At 33.7% G+C, this 18,067-nt stretch overlaps 2 protein-coding genes and 1 long non-coding RNA gene across 4 annotated transcripts in view; 1 reads left to right on the top strand and 2 right to left on the bottom strand.

The window, feature by feature from the left end:
* LOC140047598 (uncharacterized) overlaps window positions 1-3,961 on the bottom strand; it is a 32,222-nt gene extending 28,261 nt beyond the window's left edge. Inside the window, exons 1-3 of the mRNA XM_072092634.1 lie at window positions 3,814-3,961; window positions 1,413-1,477; window positions 475-958 (exon numbers count right to left, since the gene is read on the bottom strand). Coding sequence (XP_071948735.1) covers window positions 475-958; window positions 1,413-1,477; window positions 3,814-3,961 — 697 coding nt within the window. The remainder of the gene's footprint in view (window positions 1-474; window positions 959-1,412; window positions 1,478-3,813) is intronic.
* Window positions 3,962-4,145: 184 nt separating this feature from the next.
* LOC140047328 (uncharacterized) lies at window positions 4,146-8,511 on the bottom strand. Its single transcript, XR_011844929.1, has 3 exons — window positions 8,483-8,511; window positions 8,195-8,399; window positions 4,146-4,303 (listed from the first exon to the last, which is right to left on the bottom strand). It is a non-coding gene; the product is annotated as an uncharacterized lncRNA (long non-coding RNA).
* Window positions 8,512-13,696: 5,185 nt separating this feature from the next.
* On the top strand, window positions 13,697-17,823 carry LOC140048044 (uncharacterized). 2 transcript variants are annotated; one of them, XM_072093052.1, is made up of 2 exons: window positions 13,697-13,730; window positions 14,160-17,823. In XM_072093052.1, exon 2 carries the CDS (start codon window positions 14,273-14,275, stop codon window positions 17,315-17,317), a length of 3,045 nt encoding a protein of 1,014 aa, XP_071949153.1. In that variant the 5' UTR covers window positions 13,697-13,730; window positions 14,160-14,272; the 3' UTR covers window positions 17,318-17,823. The 2 variants fall into 2 exon arrangements, with proteins under 2 accessions (XP_071949153.1, XP_071949152.1); XM_072093051.1 differs by lacking the exon at window positions 13,697-13,730 and adding an exon at window positions 13,869-13,950.
* The last annotated feature ends 244 nt before the right edge of the window (window positions 17,824-18,067 follow it).

Raw genomic sequence — 18,067 nt, 5'->3', positions numbered from 1 at the left:
TATACTCATAAACAATCATTCTCATCATTGTTTTTGTATACATAATTATTATAGTCATTATATCATCACCACATTGTTTTAGTCATTATCATTATCTCTGTTGTAGTCATTATCTTTACAAATTGTATAGCATTTTACTCAAAATTTAATTTAATCATATAAATACAAATAAATTTCTTAAATTACTTTAGTCAAGTTGGAAAATACTAGAAAAACAAATTAATTTAGAACTGCAAATAATTAAATTTCTATTACAGGAGATACTGTAGAGTATTACCTTCCAATTTAATGGCTTTAAAACAGCACGATCAAGGTACAGTACAAACTCCACTATATTGTGAATGGGATCAAATCTCAGGATTGCACATGTTATGTTACAGTCATTAAAAAGATTCATCAATATAATATTACAGAATTCTTAATACTATTGTTTAAAAAAACAGAATTTAAAAAGTTACACAAACTAATCATTACCATGACTGCTCTGTTTGTCATGATCATCATCTTTGCTGTGGTTGTCATGATCATCATCTTTGCTGTGGTTGTCATAATCATCATCTTTGCTGTGGTTGTCATGATCATCATCTTTGCTGTGGTTGTCATGATCATCATCTTTGCTGTGGTTGTCATGATCATCATCTTTGCTGTGGTTGTCATGATCATCATCTTTGCTGTGGTTGTCATGATCATCATCTTTGCTGTGGTTGTCATGATCATCATCTTTGCTGTGGTTGTCATGATCATCATCTTTGCTGTGGTTGTCATGATCATCATCTTTGCTGTGGTTGCCATGATCATCATCTTTGCTGTGATTGTCATGATCATCATCTTTGCTGTGATTGTCATGATCATCATCTTTGTTGTAGTTGTCTTCAATATTGGTGTGGTTGTCATTAATATCATCATGGCCCTCAATATTTTTAGAATCATTATCACCTTTAGGTGGTTTCTGGACAACCTAACTCATATAATGAAAACAAACCTTATAAATAGTTAAATATTCTTTATAAATCATACTATTAAAATATTGAAACAGTGCTCATATTCGGAACATGATCTCATAATCGCGTCGAGCATAGCTCATCGTCGATGAGCTATATTAATTTAAATATTCTTTATATTTACCTAAATAGAAAATACATTTACTTTCCAAACCACATTAGTTTTGATTTGCTTGTTGAAGAATCATTGATTTGCATTAAGAAAACAAACCCCTCAGTTTAGGCTAGTAATAATATTCTCATTTATTCAGGTAGTGTAATATTTTTTTTGTGGAAAGATATCAATCTAGTTCACTGAACTTACGTTAGTAAGTAAGTCCAGTGGACTAGATTGATATCTTTCCACAAAAAAAGAAGTATAAATGGCTTTTGTATTATTTTAATGTTTTAAATAAAATGTTGTTGACATACGTTTTCACTTTTCATTGTTCTCATTTTGTCAGCGACAAATTTTGTAAACTGTTTTGAGGGATTACCTGAAAATAACAAAACAAAGTTATTTATTTCTGTCCTTGGGTTGATTTAAGTGAATAATAGTTGATTATTAGGTTATCACTTCAAACTAATTGAAAATGTAAATTGAATGAAATACAATCCTGAAAGAAGCAAACCATCAAATGTTTTGCATCAGAAAAGATCAGGAGTAACAATATTTAATATGTAAAATAACAAGGCCATGTAGATGGCTGCAGTTGCGTGCTCAAGTTAGTGTTTACTGACCGACCGACATAGTGAGCTGTAGAGTGCAAAAAAAAGGGCATGAAAAGTTAAGAGCTCACATGTCGGCCATCCTGGAAACAGCACACATATTGTGGAAGCTGTTATGTCTCTAAGCTTCTTATTTCGTTTTGTTTACCAAGGTGAGACTCGATCTCGGTACCACCGAGCCATACACAACTGATGCACTGTCAGACTATATACTATTAAATGTAATATATAAACATTTTAAGGAAGAAAGTTAATGGTAAGTTTATTTCGGCCTATGAAAATGTCATAATTTGTTTGATTGTCGAAATTATTTTTTATAAATTTAATAGGCAATTAATGATGAACTAATCAACTTTTGTTCTCTTAATTTCATAATAAATCATACATGATACACTTATTTAAGAAAATGAAATGCAAAATAGGTGTTCCTGAGCATTCTGACAATCTATATTAATTTTAAAATTTAGCATATTTTCACCATTTTGTTAACTTACACGGACGTGCGTAGCCTGTCACTTGTATAACGTAATTTCGAGTTGAAAAGTGAATCAACTATGATATTATTAAAGAATGGTTGTAAAACTGAAATCGGGCAAAAAGAGTGCATATTAACATTTATATAACACCTAAATAAATTCCTGTCATTTGATTGGACGATTGTGGGTCACATGGCGTGCAATAGTACGTACTATTCAACGATCGATAGTACTTTTTAAACATATTTGTGTACGAAAAAAAAACGTTTCGCGGATGAAAATAGATCTGCTGTACAAATTACTGTGAAATACAACAGCGCCAACTGTTGTCCTACCTCTGTTCTTTGTAAACAACACCGCCAGATATATGCAACAGCTGCAGCAGATGTTTGTGTACGATTTGGAGATATAATGTCATTCAAAAAGGCATTTAAATTAGCTTTAGATCATTTTTAGGATTTTGATTAATTAATGGGGACATCCCTACAAGACATGGAATCGTTGGAAAAACCATAATTATCCTAGATAAGTTCCAATTGTCTGTCAAAGTTTTGCCTTTCAGCCAAGCTAGTACTACTGTACTACTAGGCCTAGGTCTAGTCTACTGTAGCTAGGCCTAGCTAGTAGCCTTGCCGTTTTAGCCTTGCTAGGCCTAGGATTGTTTGGTCGTTTGTTGACATAATTATCACTAAAAGTGTGTTTATAAAATCCATATAAATATAACATTTAATATAATATTAAAAACAAAATGTTACTGTTTTAATAAATGTGAATGAAATGTAGGCCTCTTGGCTGGGCTACCTTTCATTTGATTCAAATGACAGGAATCTATTTAGATGTTATATAAAACAAATAATGAATGTTTTATATTCGTGTAATGGTACAAATAATGGCATTTGGTGAATGATGAAAGGTTATATCAACTTGGTGTTGCCTCATTGATATAACCTTTCATCATTCACCTCATGCCATTATTTGTACAATTACACTCATAAACATTCATTATTTGTATGTTACCGCGCAGTACGCGCGCAAAAATCTGCGCACTCATGGCAATTTTTTAAACGCTCAAAATTGCCTGAAACATACTCTTATTTCATCCAAAATAAATTTTGAAAATTTTAAGCGCGTACGCATGCGTTTCATGCGCTATGCACTTAATTGTATTGCCATATGATGATTTATGCCTTGAAATTTATGAGTACCAAATTTTATTTAATTGTGATTCATGCTGGTGAGATATGATTAAAACGTGATTTCGTTAAATTGTGCGTAGACCGCATAATTTTTGATTGCGCACCGTGAAAACATAACCACATCCTTTATCCTTTCCTGGCCATAAGGAATATACTGTGAAAAATTGACTTAGCTAGATGAAAGTGATATCAAGACAAAGCCATATACAAGTTGGTGTTTACCGACCGACCGACATAGTGAACTGTAGAGTCACACGCGACTAAAAATCATGCAGAAATCAGCCAGTTACACGACTGATCATATCAACATTAATGCAGTATCCAACAATATACTACTGTGTGTCAGTAGTGGTATGATCTCCAGTTTATCTTTCAATAGTGTATCATAGTTCACTGCAAGAGGGATGAAAAGCTAAATTTATTCATGTTTACCACTATCGTCATAATCTTCTGTCCATGTTGTGCTTACAGTTCTTATCACTGCTATTCCATCTGTAACATCATGTTTGGTGTTAAATCTGAAGTGAAAATCATTTGAAACCAATAATGAACTTGTGTCACTTTTAAGTGCTGTAAACATTATGCTTGGAGTTATTTGAAGTGAAAATTATTTGAAACCATTAGTGAACTTGAGTTACTTTAAAGGCTGCGATATTAGGGAATTGGTTATTAAAATGAATCATATAGTTAACTTGCATATTTCATAGTTCATTTCACTGTCCTTTAACTAGTACTTACTCTTTTCCAAGACATGCATTTATTAGGCAAGTTTTACCTACTCCTTCCGGCCCAATCACTTTAAGCATTCCAAGATTGATTTTGACAGATCCCTCAGTCAATGCCTTAGTGTACACTTCCTGAACATCTGTACCATGAGCAGTAATAGCAGATGGAATATTCTCATCTGATAAACCAACCATGCCTATAAGTAAAAAATCAATAACTGTGTTCTTCTGTGATAAATAATCTATATATAAATGATACTAAATTGTTCGCGTAATTTTACGTATCTCCTCCAAAACCACTAAAATGTACGTGCTCACATTTGCCACACTGATGTTTATTGATGGGCCGCACACGATAGGCTATTTCATTTTCCTGAATTTTAAGGATAAAAAGGCAAAAATAGCAGTAATTTGACGTCTCAGCGACCATGTTATGTCACTGTATATACTACGCAACCTCCTATGTTGTGTACCGCCATGGCAGAATCTACAAATACCATGCCGGGCCGCTAAATAAACAGTCATTAGTCAACCGTATTGAATGATCGCGCCATTGAAGTCAAAAGTAAAGTCAAAGTTCCATATCCACTGTACTATTGCTTTAATTTTTAGCCTACATATATTGAAGTGAAGGAATAGTGTATAACAAACCAATGGCCGTAAATACAGTAGTTCCAAATTTTATTCTTGATACAATTTGTTTTTATTTTAATAATTTGTCAAAGTACTTTTATTCTACACAACTGATCTGCACTGCAAAACGAGTTGTAAAACTGTGGGATCACTGGCCATTTTTTTTAGTTGATGATAACAATATATTATTTATTTTAATGTATATATATATATATATATATATATATATATATATATATATATATTTTATAAATGTTGTATTTTTTTTGTTTGTTATGTGCAATTGGAAATGGGCTGGTTTTTCCGGCCTAATGGGTGTGCCTGATGCTCGTTATTTTGTCTTTTGTCTGTTTGTTATTTTAATGTTGAGCATCAAATAAATTCAATCAATCAATCTATTTTAAAATAAAAACTGAAATGTTAATTTAAAAAATCCGACTGATGATAATGGCTAGATTAAGAAAACAACAAAGTCTAGTGCTTGCTATTCAGATTTTAGGCTAGACTTTATTTAAGAATATTGACAAAATGCAGTATCTCTGTGTCATATTGCACATCTGTGAAAAAGTGAAATTGACCACTTAAACCACAAGACTTTACAGCCAACATGGTACTGTACAGGAGATAATTAATCAATATACAAGCCACTCACTCCGTACTGTTTTTATAGTTATTTAGCCTCAGTTATATTTAACATTACAATAGCTACAATATTATTAGTTAGTATCAGTATTAGTATTTTAGACGTCTTTAAGTTGTTTGAATTAAGTATAGCTAAGTTTGTTCATGACCAAATTAACGGCAAAACACCACATCAAACAATGGAATACTTTTATTTAATTACACATAATGCTAGTACCAGATTTAGTAATATGTAGATATAATTTTGCAATTCCAAAAGCTCGCACAGATGCTGGTAAATTTAGAATTTCTTTCAATGGAGCTCAACTTTGGAATAATTTACCCTTAGTTATAAAATGTACCTCTTCTAGATTTAAATTCATAAATGAAGTTAAATGTTTACTTTTACAAAAAATATTAATGTTAGCCCCTGTTTACGTTATTTCTTTCATATAGTTGCTGTTTCCTTCTTATTGAATTATTGTTGATAGACAAAAATGTATGCATTATGACTAATTTATTTTTGTGACAGGAGTCAAACCTTGATTAGCGAAAGCTATTTTTTGGCTCCTTTTCACACACACATACATATTGTATTGTATTGTACTATTTATGTATGATGATGTGAATAAAGTTGGTATAAAATTATGTTCTAAAAGATTGGATTAACAGGATTTAAGATATACCATAAACTATAATACTGTACCAATACTATTCATAGAATTCATTTAAATATAAACAAGATAGTGATGACACATCTTGATATATAGACGGATATATACTGGTACAGTATGTTGTCCAAGGTAAACCTTTGCAAAAAAACAACCTATGTTTATATACGTTCGTATTTGACGTATACTAAATATATACTAAATTACTTTAAGCATTCCAAGATTAATTTTGACAGATCCTTCTTTCGAGGCTTCATTGTACGCTTCCTTAAAGTCTCTCCCATGAACAGCAACAGCAAATGGAATATCCTTTTCGACAAAATAATATTTAAAGGAACACATTTGTGAGAGTGAACCAAGTAAAATCAACATTTTTTATTTTTTTTGGTCTTATTTCATAGACATCTAACAGCAAGCATAAACTTGAGGCTCAGGGAGTGGAGTTGGAAGAGTCAGGACTGAACCTCGTACCTTGGGATTGGAAGGCAAGCACGTTAACCAACAAGCTACACTACTTGAATGTAAAGCTAAATCTAGCTTTACTTTTTCTACAGTTTTTGTGATGAATTAAATAATTTGTTATCTCTATAAATTGGAATTATGTTCTTGAATCTTAATCTTAATTCAATGTCTTGGATGTTAAATTAATCACCACCTATCTGCCTGTCTAATAACAATCATAATTAAGTGACTCTAATTGCATATATTCATTCATTCATTCATCTTTTTATTTCAGAATATCTTCGTGACATAATATATCCATAGCAAAATCTTAATCTAAGAGCTCATAGAACAAAAACATATAAATATAAAGTCAATGCAACAAGGCATTCCATTGTATTTGCATTCTTGACACATTAAGAACGTGGCGATTAATGGCCATGATCAAAGAATTACTACTTGCGTTCACATGATTTTTTAAAACTAAAAAAACAGATTTTCTAATGAACTCATCCAAGGATGGGACATCATTTAAGACAAACATCATGCTTGCACTACAATTTCTAGGCTGCTTCAGCAGCAAACGTAAGGCATTGTTATAGCATACTTTCAGTGATCTTAGAGTGCTCTTATTATATCTACACCAAGGTTATTTAAATATACTTTGTTACTGTGTGTATGACCATTTGATTTAAATCAATTCAAATGATAAGTGTCCACAGCTGGTAATAAACCAGCAAAATCATTATTAATTTTAAACTATGTCTATTATGAAAATGCATGTCAATACTAGTCTGTAAGACACTAGCCATGTGTCGGCACTTACGGTTGTACAATACAAATATGAACTTAGGGGAAGCTTATTAGCACTTTAAAAACAAGTTCTTTTAGATGACGCTTGATGTATAAACTATTGTCTATATGATTACAGAAATATGTGACTGTTAACACAGGGATGTAATTTAATAAACCACAGTATCAAGTGTAATTAAAACGTGATAATCACCGCAATTAGTGGACTTTTCCATAATTGTGTTTTATTTGATCTAGCTACACACACACACAAGTTCAGATTAGTAAAGAATAGGTGAAGGCCTAGGTAGAATATCTAATGCACTATGTAGTAATCGACCCTCTAGGCAAGACATTATTGCAATAAAATTAGAAAGGCTATGACTAACTAGCTAGACCTACAGTAATTGTTGTTGTAGGCTACTGCTGTAGTGTTAACTTTGTGTGGCTTTTTGGTGTGCGTGAAGCAGTGACCTGTGTATAAGACACACCCACAATTTAGAGGTAAAATTTGTGCATCAAACACACCAAGTAGTTGTATAGAAAGAAAAACTGTTTTCATAGCATAGCTTGGTGATCAATCTAATCTTCATTCTTATATACAGTATATTATCTACCAAGTACAGTAATACAAAAACATATTTTGTAATAATAAAAAATAAAATACTTACATAAAATGTTACTTGAATATTAGGATACAACAAAATTTAACTCTAAATTATGAGGCAAATAATGTGGAATGGTAAAGATGAGAAACTATTTGACAACAAATTACATGGCCAGCCTACAGTATATCAATACACTGGTGTCACCATTAGACCAGTGAAGGTTTCATAGTACAGTATGTCCAAATTAAGATAAAGTTATTATTGTTGATTCATTGGAATGAAGTAATGATGACAACAATCAAGAATAACCAAACCAACTTACTCATTGAAAATAAATGCTTTATACGAGCAGTATGCATAGCCTTTCTTTTTCCACATGGAACAAAATCATTTTTCAAACACTCGTCAAGATCAATTAAGTGATGTTCATCTGGGTTACAAGCAGTACATAACACACGTAGATTGTAGCCAATGCCCTCATATATATTGCAGACAGTTTTTAGTTGCTTTTTTAAGTAGCTTAGTACCTAAAACATGGGAATGACATGTTATTTATAGATTTATATAACATGATAAATTTGTTTAAAAGTGATAATCTCATATTAATTACCTCTATGCAGACACTTGGTTCTGGTTTAAATATCAGTGTTATGCGCGATTTGAACGATTTGCGCAATTTGAAATTGCGCAAAAAAATCCTTGCGCAATTTGAAATTGCGCAAATAATTCTTGCGCAATTTAAAATTGCGCAAGGATTTTTTTGCGCAATTTCAAATTGCGCAATCAACTTGCGCAATTTCAAATTGCGCAAGAAAATCTTTGCGCAATTTTAAATTGCGCTGCACAATTTGTAAATTGCGCAAGATAGTTCTTGCGCAATATGACACCTTTGCGCAATTTGAAAACGAACTGTAAATTTTCCCATACATGGCTATAGGCTAGGCCTAGGCAGAGGAGTTTAAAATTTAGTATTTTATTAGGTTTTTTATTATATAAATAAGACCATTTCAATGAAGATAATGTTTAATACTCACTTTTTAAATTTTTAATATTAGTTTAAGCTAGGCCATGTAACCTAGTCAGTATCAGTAGTCCAGACCCTAGGCTAGAGTAGTATAGCCGGCCGCCCGCGCCGCGCCCGCCTGGTGGAACACCACCGCTTCGTTTTCCTTCGTCGGTTCTTCGACGGTATGCTAACTTATAACAATATTTGCACTACTTAAATAAGGAAATGCGATATTTATCTTTAATTTTGAATCATTCTTAGAAATTACTATAAAAATATGGGTGTACATGATTTCACAATCTGTCGAAAAACCTTGCGCAATTTGCAGATTACTTGCGCAATTTAATACGTTGCTTGCGCAATTTGAAACACATGTTTCAATTCAAATTGCGCAAGGATTTTTTTTGCGCAATTTCAAATTGCGCAAATCGTTCAAATCGCGCATAACATCAGCACTCCTTTTATTTTAGTCCAGCGTGATATTTCAAGCTGTTAAGAAAAACATTCACACAGTATATTACGACATTTATCTATGACTTTTGATAATTAATACAGATGGATAAACACATAATAACACATAAACATTGAAATGGAACATAAATATAAAAGAAATGTGTTGCATTTAGTCCAGTCAAAAATCACCCTCACCATGGTATAAGAACGTACCCTAATCAAATTTCATCCGTAGGTTCTATGTATATAGGTAATAACATTTCTTGATGTTGCGTCTTGCAAAACTTGGGATTTTACGAGAAAATTAGACTTTTATACCCAATTTATAACCGCCTCATGTCGTATTATTGACATTACAGCGAATTCGACGAAGCGTGACTAAAATTACGAGACGCCGTTAGCGCCCGTTGAAAAATGCATTAACAAAGCTAAAAACCTACAAAATTAATAGTTTATACAATAATTTAAATATAGTTTACAATAAATTGTATAATAAAATACATAACATATAAAGAAAACCCAAGTATAATCTCAAATATTTACAGATATGTGTTTAAAAATGTACAAATCAAAATGGCCTTCCATAAAATAAAGTGCGCCCTCACTCGTCATACTTTTATCGGACTTGTATGGATGGTTAAAAAAGGCATTAAAGGGGGGTTCCGGGTTTAAAATGAATAGTAAAAAATGTAAAATATATTTGTTTGTCTCTTGAACGGTAAAAGTTTCAATTTATATAAGCGCCCAGTGAAGCAGAACGAAGGCTGTGAAATGAGGCCAGATTGCAAGTGCAGCTACGGCGATATGACACTGTGTTTACAGAATAGGAAATTCGTGAAATGGTCAATGTTCCGACGACTCGTTATCATTAACCATATTAATTACTTTTGTGAAATTATACTTATAGTAGTCGGTCTTCCCATTTATAAAGTCAATTTTCTATGAAAATTCATCAAAACAGTGAAAAATTAGATATGTTTGCACTTTACGTTTGCCGATTTTCGCACTGACTTAGGGAAAGCCTTCAAAATCAATGAAGCGTAACGTATGCATTCCTGCTGAGCGAGGAGAGCGAGACGACAATACACGTGCTCTACCTGCCCATGCCTGGCATGTCACGTGATAAGCAGATACAGTATACAATACCAAACTGGTCGGGTCGAGTATACCCCGTCTATAATCACAACATGAACGATGTACAGTATTTGGTTGAAGGTCGACTCGACCTACCGGAATGGTATAGATAATATAGCTCGAATGAGAGAGTTGGAATATTTGTAAACATAAGTATATTGCTAATTTTAACAAGCCTATAATACTTTATTAAAAGGCCTGGTAGTATCAATTCGCATATAGGGTCTACTACACTAGCTAGCTCAATTTTTAACTGGGCCGAATCGGCTAGGTCACCTTCCTACTACCTGGTCTACTTGCTTGATGCAGTATCTGCTTTTTTGGAGAGTAAACTAGGCCTATTTTAGGCCTACTTTTAGACGATCGGGACACCATACGTGCGGACGGCGATCGTACCTTTTTTGCCTCAATATTTACAGCCGATTTTGTAGAATGTTTTAGGTTTAGATTGTTTAGGAGTTTGGTTGATAGGATAGGTTTGGAAACCACCGAGTTTTATTATTATGGGCCAATCGTTTAGTAGGCTAGCTAGGCCCATGATGGGCCCCAATGTTTTTAACGTAGCCATCGTGGCATGGAATCCCTAGTCAGAATGGCTCTCACCCATGAAAACAAATGATTTAGGCTAGGCCTAGCCTAGTACGTGAAGCCGATAATACGATCTGTACTATTCGAGGTATAAAAATAGTATATAATTTAAGACTCCGTAATCTTTACTAAATGTTGTATTTATGTCAAATAAATATATGCTACTACTGTTATTATTACACTTTAGGCCTAGCTTAGAAAATCTACAAAAAATGTATTTCACAATGATCGGGTGGTTGTCGTTTGACAGGGGAGAGAGAGAGATTTGAAGTTAACAAACACAACGTACATGACGTCGCGAGTTTGGAATCCACTGATGACGTGATTTTGTGAATATCTCATGAATATTAATGAGCTTCCCTAAGCTGCTGAAAAACAGACTTTCCATGAATTTACCCTAAAATGTATATGAAATTAATTTTTTTTAATTTCTCGTTATTACTTCTTCATTCTGACATGTCTATATTGTTATGATATTTTTTATTTAATAAATAAACGATATTTAAAAGCAATTTTAAACCCAGAATCCCCCTTTAATATATGAAACACGATGCGGTTTGTTAGTTATTGCCTCTGCAAGAGGCAGAATATTATATTTTCACAAATATATTTCTAATTTTTATCATGGAAAAAAAGAATTGTATATATTTATACACATTACAACCTCCAGTATACCATCATGATGGATTAAGTGTATATTTGTATATCTGCTGAAGCGTAATGATCTACTGGTTTTGCTGGTTTTATTTTTAGACATTTTTTTTTTCCACAGCATTACTTGCGTGGATATCACAATGCATTGCATATTTTGAACTATCATTCGCGATTATGATCTTAATTAGAGTAAGAACCAATCATTTAAGGATAATCCATTTCGTGTAGGCCTATACGAAAGATACTAGGCCCCCTACCTCAAGTAGCCCTACTTTCACTTTCCAACAATTATTAAGAGCGTATCAATGGGGCTGGTTGGCATTCGTCTGAATCAACATTTATCATTTTTCCTTTTCACCCGCCGATGCCCCCACTGCCAATGGGGAGGAGGAGCCGGTTTGATCCTCTCTGAATCCGTCTGGCCTTCACATCGTACCGATGTGTGAAGTTTGAGCCAATAAACGTCATTCATGACGATTCTTTAAGTTCGAAGTCGTCTTCCAGAATTCAAAGCATTCTAAATTTAAAGTATTTTCCCGTTTTTCCACCGTTCACATTTTACTAAATAAAAGAAAGTGAGAATGTTGGAGTGTGATGTAAGATTCGCGAGAAACGACATACTGTATTACCCAATTCTCCCAATTTTTTAAGACGTGACGTATATTAAATACATTCTAATATAAAGTGTTTTGGTTGAGAGTAGTCCTACAATTATTATTGGACATTTTATACACAAAAGCATGTCATAAACGATCGGTTCACCTCCACGGCCTGAAAGTTCTCACTTGGGACAAAAAAGTAAAGTCCAGAACAAAAGTTTTATATGCATTTATTTCAAATATTGTTATCCGCCGAGTCCGACGCATTTTAATACATTTAGAAAATTTAAAAAGCTTGGGAGAACACTGAGTAGTTTAATTTGTTGGCTTATTCAAATACTTATAAATGACGTTTTAAACCTAAAAGATGTAGGCTATTTTTCCCAAAAGTGAAGATGAACATTAATTAATTAATTGTAAAAGAATAACACAGTTATCCGTCAGAAGTCTTCGAACAGAAAGAATCTTCGGTGGCAGGATTACATTTTCTAAAACACGAAATTGTCTCACACATCATACGATATGGATGCCAATAAACAATTCAAAGAAAATTAAACAAAACTAACAATCACAAGGATTCTTTGTTGCGGATAACCAATGAGAAAATATTTCAGAGTACTTATTAATTTAAATCTTTATTATATCGTATACGCGAAATGGACTGTCATTTAAAAATGATTCTTACTCAAATTAATATTGACTATAATCGCGAATAAACAAATGCATTGTGATATCCACGCAAGTAATGCTGTGAAAAAAAGAATGTCCAGAATATAACCAGATAACTAGAAGATCATTACGCTATAGCATATACAATACGGCGCTTCACTTAATCCATCATGATGGTAGACTGGAGGTTGTAATGTGTTTAAATATATACAATTCTTTTTTTCCATGATAAAAACTAGAAATATATTTGTGAAAATATAATATTCTGCCTCTTGCAGAGGCAATAACTAACAAACCGCATCGCGGGTTTCGTATTATTAATGCCTTGTATAACCATCCATACAAGTCCGATAAAAGTATGACGAGTGAGGGCGCACTTTATTTTATGGAAGGCCATTTTGATTTGTACATTTTTAAACACATATCTGTAAATATTTGAGATTATACTTGAGTTTTCTTTATATGTTATGTATTTTATTATACAATTTATTGTAAACTATATTTAAATTATTGTATAAACTATTAATTTTGTAGGTTTTTAGCTTTGTTAATGCATTTTTCAACGGGCGCAAACGGCGTCTCGTAATTTCAGTCACGCTTCGTCGCATTCGCTGTACACAATAATACGACATGAGGTAGTTATAAATTGGGTATAAAAGTCAAATTTTCTCGTAAAATCCCAAGTTTTGCAAGACGCAACATCAAGAAATGTTATTACCTATATACATAGAACCTACGGATGAAATTTTATTAGGGTACGTTCTTATACCATGGTGAGGGTGATTTTTGACTGGACTAATAATACTAATGCATAATTGCAACTGCAGCCTACTTACAGGAGGCCCTCTAGAGTTCAAATAGATAAAAAGTGATAAGAGAGAATAAGACATTTTATAAGACATTTTTTATGACATAAAGTTTAGAGATAATCATTGTTAAAAGTATCTTTACCATAGGCTCCAATAAGGCTACAAGGTATTTACACATGGTTATTCATGTGATTGTAATTATAACTTATGACTTGTATTTTTAATTAGTTGAGTTTTACTTCATTGCTGAGAGCTAGCCCTAAGCCTTAGGGTATCATGTTCCCCGGCCCCATGAGTCAGACCTGTGCTTGTCTGCCTGTACGATGATGATATGATTAGGCCTACATTGTAATGCTAATCTTTGTTTTATTATAGTTTTCACGGTGTTTATTCAAGTTGCTAATGATACTGTAATTTGTAGAGATACAAGAGATAGTTCAGAGAATAAATAAAGGAACATCAGTATCTACAAAATTTGTAATTTATTTATGATGGACGCCTACGGTAACAGTGAAAACTTAGCTGATGAAAACTCAATGAATCTAAGAGAACAGAGTGAGAGACGCCCTACAGCTAAGGCCCTGTCAATTAGCATTGCTACTGAAGTAAAACTGTTGAGTCAAACTCAGAGAAAGGCTCAAGAAGCATCAAGTGAACTAGAAGATGTTCCAAGCGACGAATTTGAGATACAAACTGCATTATGCAAAGCTAAAGCCGCATTAAAGGAATATAGTGATGCTTGGTGCGTATTGAATAAATTGTATGCACAAGATAGAGATGGTATTCATCGCGAAGATCACCTGGAGAATGAGAACATATATCTCACCATTGCCAACTCCATCCAAGCTAGTATAACAAGTGCTATGGATAAGGCACATGCATTAGCCCTTGAGTGTCAAGCCTCAAAATCTGCAGCATCAAAGAGTTCATGTCAATCTATTGTTAGTATTAAAGCTCAAGCCGTGGCGAATGCTGCTGCAGCCAACAAAACTGCTCAATTTGTTGAAAAAATGGCTAAACAGAAAGCAGACCTTACAGCAAAGGAAGCTGAAATGGAAATTAAGAAAGCAGAAGCAAGGCTTGAAGAAATAAGGCGGGAAGCACAGCAAAGAACAGAACATGCCAAAGCTGAAGCAGAGTTCAAAGTTTTAGAGGCTAAACAAGCTGCAGCTGTAGAGAATGCACGAGTTGATGCAATTCAACAGGAAATTCAGAACGGATATCGAGAAATTATGACCACCCCACACCAAACCTCAAATGATCATGCACTAAGGTTTCGCAACCTAACCAAACCTCAACCTCTAATGACACAGACACAAGCAACAACAGCCCAACCGACAATGCCTCAAAATCAATCTAGCAGTACCACAGACTTAAACGCTTTAGCAGAAGCCTTTTCTTCAGCCTTCAGTATGAACCGCATACCAGCACCAGAGCCACCAATATTCAATGGCGATCCTCTTAAGTACTATGATTGGAACGCATCCTTTAGATGTTTAATCGAAAATAAAGGAATTTCTAAGGCAGACAGAATTCACTACCTTAAGAGATACATAGGAGGCCCAGCAAAGGAAGTTGTCAGTGGATACTTTCTGCTACCAGGTGAACATGCTTATGAAAACGCTAAAGCAGTTTTAGAAAAAAGATATGGAAATCCATTTATAGTTTCCGAAGCATTTAGAGACAAATTAGACAGCTGGCCAAGGATTCAAGCAAGAGATTACAATGGCCTTAGGCGACTCTCTGACTTTTTGAACCAATGCAACATAGCAATGAAGGAAATGAAAGGCTTGGAAGTTATTAATGACAGCAGAGAAAACCGGAAAATTCTTCAAAAATTACCAGATTGGTTAGTGAATAGATGGCAAAGAAACGCAGTGAGCGCTATGCAAATCAAGGGTAGTTATCCAACATTCAATGACTTTTCCACATTTTTGACGACCGAAGCTGAAATTGTTTGCGATCCTGTTACCTTAATACCAGAAAATGAAACAAAATTCACAGAAAAAAGTTCAAGATATCGAAACCAATCTCAAACGCTAGCCACCAGTATCAGTGGAATGTCATCATGCTTCATGTGTAAAATGAATAACCATCACCTAAGTGACTGCAGAGCGTTTGCCAAAAAACCTGAAACCGAAAAACAGCAATACATCAAGCAAAATGGTCTATGCTTCAGCTGCTTACAACATGGCCATGTGTCAAGGAACTGTAACCAGAAAAGTATTTGTAAAATTTGCCAAAGGAGACATCCAACAAGTCTCCATGTAAAGGAGAGAGATTCAGCTCACGAGATGACTGAAGCACAAATGCAGGTTATCAAGTTACAAGAGACTGTCACTAAGAAAGAGACACTATTGCAGGATTTAGCCACAAAGTATGCTAAGAAAAATGATGAGTTAGCAGAAATTAAAGAAGAAAGAGATCTGGTTAAAAGGAAATCAGATGACGAACTTGCTTATATGAACAAACAACTTCAACAGGCTGTAGCGTCTAATCCACCTAACATTAGTGAACAATTGGCTTTACTACATGCAGAACTTGATGAGACTTATGGACAACAAATTGTTATGATTAAGTCACAGCTGCAGGAAAGACACCAGAATGAAATGCAAGAATTGAAAAAGAAATGTGAAGAAGATGCTGAAACTAATAACAAAATTAGAGATGCATTAGAACAGAATTTAAAGGAACTCCAAGACCAATTAGATGAGAAAGAGATGGACTTAGAGGCTTGTCAGAACATCCAAAAAGACTTCGAAGATCAAGTTGCACTTCTTAATAATCACAACAAGGAACTAACAGAGAAAATGGAGAAAGAAGAAGATGTAACTTTGCAACTTCATCGAGAGCTTGATGAAGCTAACCAAGAAATACAGAAGAAAACTTCAGAGTTAGATGAAAGAGTTACCCAGTTTATTGATGAAAAAGAAAGATTGGAAAATGAATATCGGAAAAGGTTTGAAGATGAAAGTGCCCATCAAGAAGATATCCATCGCATTGCATTAAACCAACAGCGTTCTGAAGTTGTTGCTGAAATTGATCGCAAAATGAAACCCAAAGTAGAAGAAGTTGAAGACCATTTCAAGGTTCAATTCTGTACTGAAAAATCGGACAAAGAGAACGAATTTGTTCAAGAATTCCAGAACATTCGACAGCAGTTAGCAGAATCTCATGCAGAAGAGATTGAAGCTGTTACAAAGAAAATCACAGATGAATTAACTGAAAAGCATGAGATTATGCTAGAGGAGGAAACGAAAAAGCTCTTCAAAGGAATAAATGATATATCTGAAGAGAAGGTATCGACGGAGCAGAATCGGAATAAAGATTGGATTGAAAATCAAGGAAAAGAATTAAAGGAACAAATTGTAAATATAAAAGTCGAGCTTCAACAAGTGAACGAAAAGAATTCAAAAATACAAACTGTTAACTTATTCTTTATAGTTTTGGTAAATATTGTTAATATACTTCCAGTTTTGCATTGCTTGTGTTTATTCTGGCAAGGGTGGGAGTTAAGGTTAAATCATAGATGATTTGGGTGGGAGTGCAACTGCAGCCTACTTACAGGAGGCCCTCTAGAGTTCAAATAGATAAAAAGTGATAAGAGAGAATAAGACATTTTATAAGACATTTTTTATGACATAAAGTTTAGAGATAATCATTGTTAAAAGTATCTTTACCATAGGCTCCAATAAGGCTACAAGGTATTTACACATGGTTATTCATGTGATTGTAATTATAACTTATGACTTGTATTTTTAATTAGTTGAGTTTTACTTCATTGCTGAGAGCTAGCCCTAAGCCTTAGGGTATCATGTTCCCCGGCCCCATGAGTCAGACCTGTGCTTGTCTGCCTGTACGATGATGATATGATTAGGCCTACATTGTAATGCTAATCTTTGTTTTATTATAGTTTTCACGGTGTTTATTCAAGTTGCTAATGATACTGTAATTTGTAGAGATACAAGAGATAGTTCAGAGAATAAATAAAGGAACATCAGTATCTACAAAATTTGTAATTTATTTATGATGGACGCCTACGGTAACAATAATATTATTTACAACATAAAACTGGTTGGTACTCTACTATGTTCATTATTTTCTTGTTTTTTATCCCTGTAATACCAAAGTAGCAAACTATTCTTAAGAAGCCAGACATACTTAATTTAAAATAAAATATAATGGTCTTTTTCATAAATGTTCTGGTTGGGAGAGTAGACTGTATTTTACAATAGGGACTTTACGAAACACGATGGTTAGAGGAGGACGACGAATATCCTGTG

This window comes from Antedon mediterranea, chromosome 4 (genome assembly GCF_964355755.1).
Source record: "Antedon mediterranea chromosome 4, ecAntMedi1.1, whole genome shotgun sequence".
Lineage (NCBI taxonomy): Eukaryota > Metazoa > Echinodermata > Crinoidea > Comatulida > Antedonidae > Antedon > Antedon mediterranea.
Note: the sequence above shows the minus strand (reverse complement) of the source record. Positions and strands in the feature narration are given on the sequence as shown.

Coding starts and splice junctions, on each gene's coding strand:
- LOC140048044 (XM_072093052.1), top strand. CDS start 14,273: ATGATGGACGCCTACGGTAACAGTGAAAACTTAGCTGATGAAAACTCA.